The sequence below is a fragment of the Merops nubicus genome, unplaced genomic scaffold (genome assembly GCF_000691845.1).
Source record: "Merops nubicus isolate BGI_N331 unplaced genomic scaffold, ASM69184v1 scaffold45599, whole genome shotgun sequence".
Classification (NCBI taxonomy): Eukaryota; Metazoa; Chordata; class Aves; order Coraciiformes; family Meropidae; genus Merops; species Merops nubicus.
Window position 1 is genome coordinate 2,622 of NW_008633932.1, and position 3,285 is coordinate 5,906.

Below are 3,285 nucleotides of genomic sequence, written 5' to 3' on the forward strand. Positions count from 1 at the left end.
AGGTCCCTGGGGCGAAGGGCAGCCCCACATCTGGGACCTGCTGATGGCTCTTGACCATCCCAGCCAGCTCGCTGGGCTGCAGAGAGGTGCTGGGACATGGGGAGCTGCCCTGGCTCAAGCCCAGGTTTGCTGTGGTCAGCGTGAGGGGCTGTGCCTATGAGCCTGCCCTGGCCAGGACCTGGGGATCCTGGGCATCCTGGGCTCGGCATGGGGGGAGGCCGGACGGTCACATTGAGCCTGTCCAGTCCATCCTGCTCCTCCCCGGGACCAGGGAGCGTTGCCTGGGCAGGGAAGCTCTGGGCTGGATCCGCTCCCCCCGCCCGTTGTGCTGCCTCGCACGATCGAAGGAGCCAAGTCCTAGTTTCTTCCCCGACTGCTCCCTGGGGAAGCCGAGAGCTGACGTGTGCCAGCGGGTTTCTAGCTTTCCTTCTGAAAGCTCCTTCTCCTGCCTGGCCTGGACAAAACCCCCTGTGCCACACAGGGAGACTTTTTAAGGTTATAAAGACCTCTCTGACGGCTGCACAGAGGAGGAGGTGTCTGTGTTGGAGGAGGTCTTGGTGGATGTGATTTCCTGGCTTGCAGTGTACTTGGAAGAACACTGAGGCATTTTTCTTGACTCTATTTTTGAATGAGCCAGAGGAGGAAGCTGCTGTGAGCGGGACGCTCTCCAGCCGGCTGCCATGGGCGGGGGCCAGGCCCACGCTCGCCCTGCTGCACGGTGCCCAGGCCCTGGTCAGGGCTCCCCATGCCTCTGCTCTGAGCCCTCCCGTGTGCCCAGGGCTCTCCTCCTTTCCTCCAGCTCTTTCTTCCTCTGCGTTTGCCAGCGCTGTCCCTGTTCCGGGTCCCTGCACGCTGGGGCTGCCCCGAGAAGGGCTCTGTGCTGCTTCCCATCCCTCACGGCTGCAGCTGGGACATGGTTCCTGAAAAGACCCCTCAGTTCTTTTCCTTGGGCAAGTGCCATGCCCCGTGCTGAGCCTGGGACGTTTGTAGCTCTGACTCGTCCTCCAGCTTCTCCTAAGATCTGACCCTTTTTGGAGATACTTACCTTCCAAAACTCTCCATGCAAAAGCTTCACCTTCTTTCTGGGTGCTGGCATGGCTGGCCCTTGTCTCCACTCTGGGCATGGCACAGATGGGTGGGTTGAAGCTGCTTCACCACCGCCTGTTCCAGCTGCAGCAGAGCAGCTGGTGTCATCAGCACCACGAAGTGCCACAGCCGAGGTCCTGGCAGGCTGGCGGGTGCCATGCCATGGTGCCAACGCCCAGTGAGGTGCCATGGTGCCAATACCCAGTGAGGTGCCATGGTGCCGATGCCTGCTGGCGTGGCAGGCACTGCTGCACGGATCCTGCTCTCCCAGCCCTGTGGCTGAGCCACTGCTTAATCCCACAGGCATTCCGGAGGCCTGAGCTGCTGGGGAAGGAGTTCACCCACCTCGAGTTCCCCCGCAGGATCCAGCCCAAGGAGCTGGGGAAGAAGATGCTCTACAGAGACCAAAGCATGAGTGGCTGGTAACCCCCCACCCCACCTGCGGGCTCCAGCTTCCCCTCCCCAGGACAGGGCTGTGCCACTCTGGGTACCCTGGTCCCAAAGGGGCCTTGTCCCCAGAGATGCTGTGTCCTGAGTGGGCAGGGGAGGTGCTGGAAGCCGCCTGCTCACACGTTGTCTCTGGCTTTTTTTAACCAGGGCTTACAAAAAGATAGAAGAGGATGACCTGAAGTTTCCACTTATCTATGGGGAAGGCAAAAAGGTGACGTGCTGTGGCAGGAGCTGTGTGGGGGTCACTTCCCACCTGCACTTGCTGAATTGTGGGTTTCCAGCCTGTTTTATTGCAACTCCAATGCCACCAGTTCTCATCTGGGAATGGAAGCGGACATGAAACAACTTAAAAGTTTTCATTTCACCCTTCTCCAGGCTCGGGTGATGGCCACGATTGGGGTCACACGGGGCCTGGGAGACCACGACCTCAAGGTGTTCAGCTCCAACATCCACATCAAGCCTTTCCTGTCCTGCTCCCCGGAGGTGAGCCTGGCTGCAGGCTGCTCTGTGCCTGGGGATTCCTGCAGCGGAGGTCCCCAGATCCATGGTACCCCCAGCGCAGCGGGACCCTCCTCTGCCCCTCACCCTCACGTCTTGCCCTGTCGTTGCCAGGTCAGGGTTTACGACCTCACGCAGTACGAGCACTGTCCCGACGACGTTCTGGTCTTGGGCACTGACGGGCTCTGGGATGTCACCAATGACCAGGAGGTGGCTGGCGTGGTGATGGAGGTGCTGACGAGCTATGAGCCCAACGACCCGTGCAGGTGAGCTGCCAGCGGGCAGGGGACAGCAGTGTCCTGTGCTCCAGCACCTCCCTTGGCCTTGCTCCTTGGGGTGGCGGCGTGGCCACAAGTCCCTCTGGCCTCAGGGCTGGTGCTGCTGCTCCTCAGGGTGCAGAGGGCCCCTGGAGGTGTGTGTCTGAGCTCAGATCTCTCTCCAGAGGACCCCTTCCTGCATCTCTGGCTCCTCCAGCTTCTCCTTCCTTGTCAGGGAGTGCAGAATGCTGCATCAGGGAGTCTGCAGGGTCTGGGGTCACTGCTGAGCGTCCATGTGCTGTGCCCCCAGGTACACCATGGTGGCCCAGGAGCTGGTGGTGCGGTCCAGGGGCGTGCTGAAGGAGCGGGGCTGGCGGCTGGCCAACGACAAGCTGGGCTCTGGCGATGACATCTCTGTCTTTGTGATCCCTCTGGGCGGCCCGGGCAACTACACGTGATGCCCGATGACCCCAGGGCAGCGAGGCTCGCCTTGCCCGGATGAAGGTGAGCAGAACACTGGTGCTGCCTGGGGCCACCTCTCCATTGAGCACTTGTCTCCTGAGCTGACCTCATGAAGAGCAAGAAATCTGGAGCCTCTGTGCCCCTGCCCAGAGCATCCCCCTCCATCTGCTGCATCCCAGCCCTAGGTGGAGGCAGAAAGGCTTTGGACAAAGAGTGGGAAATGGGGTTGAAGTTTTTTTTTTCCATGTTGCCACTTTCTTGATTGCTGTGAAAAACCTGAAGGCTCCCTGGCTTCTTGGTACGTCCTTTGGAGCTCGCCCTGGGCCAGGGCTGGTTCCAGAGGTGCGCAGCAGCCTTCGGGCTGGTGGGGCACTTGTATCTGGAGGAGCGTGTGCCTGCTGCTGCCGTCACCTCCTCCCCTCCTGCCCTGTGACGCTTGCACTGGTGACCCCGAAGCTGCTGTTGGGGCTGGGCACTGGTGCTAGGACTGGCCATGGCCTGGGGTGAAGCTGTGCCAGCAGCTGGGCAATGC

At 61.1% G+C, this 3,285-nt stretch overlaps 1 protein-coding gene across 1 annotated transcript in view; it reads left to right on the forward strand.

Moving 5' to 3' along the window:
• PPM1J (protein phosphatase, Mg2+/Mn2+ dependent, 1J) overlaps nt 1-2,749 on the forward strand; it is a gene marked incomplete at its 5' end in the record, with an annotated part of 5,260 nt that extends 2,511 nt beyond the window's left edge. The window contains 6 exons of the mRNA XM_008948408.1: nt 486-495; nt 1,401-1,508; nt 1,684-1,747; nt 1,912-2,019; nt 2,149-2,300; nt 2,602-2,749. Of these exons, the coding sequence (XP_008946656.1) occupies nt 486-495; nt 1,401-1,508; nt 1,684-1,747; nt 1,912-2,019; nt 2,149-2,300; nt 2,602-2,749 (590 nt within the window). The remainder of the gene's footprint in view (nt 1-485; nt 496-1,400; nt 1,509-1,683; nt 1,748-1,911; nt 2,020-2,148; nt 2,301-2,601) is intronic.
• Between the last annotated feature and the right edge of the window lie 536 nt (nt 2,750-3,285).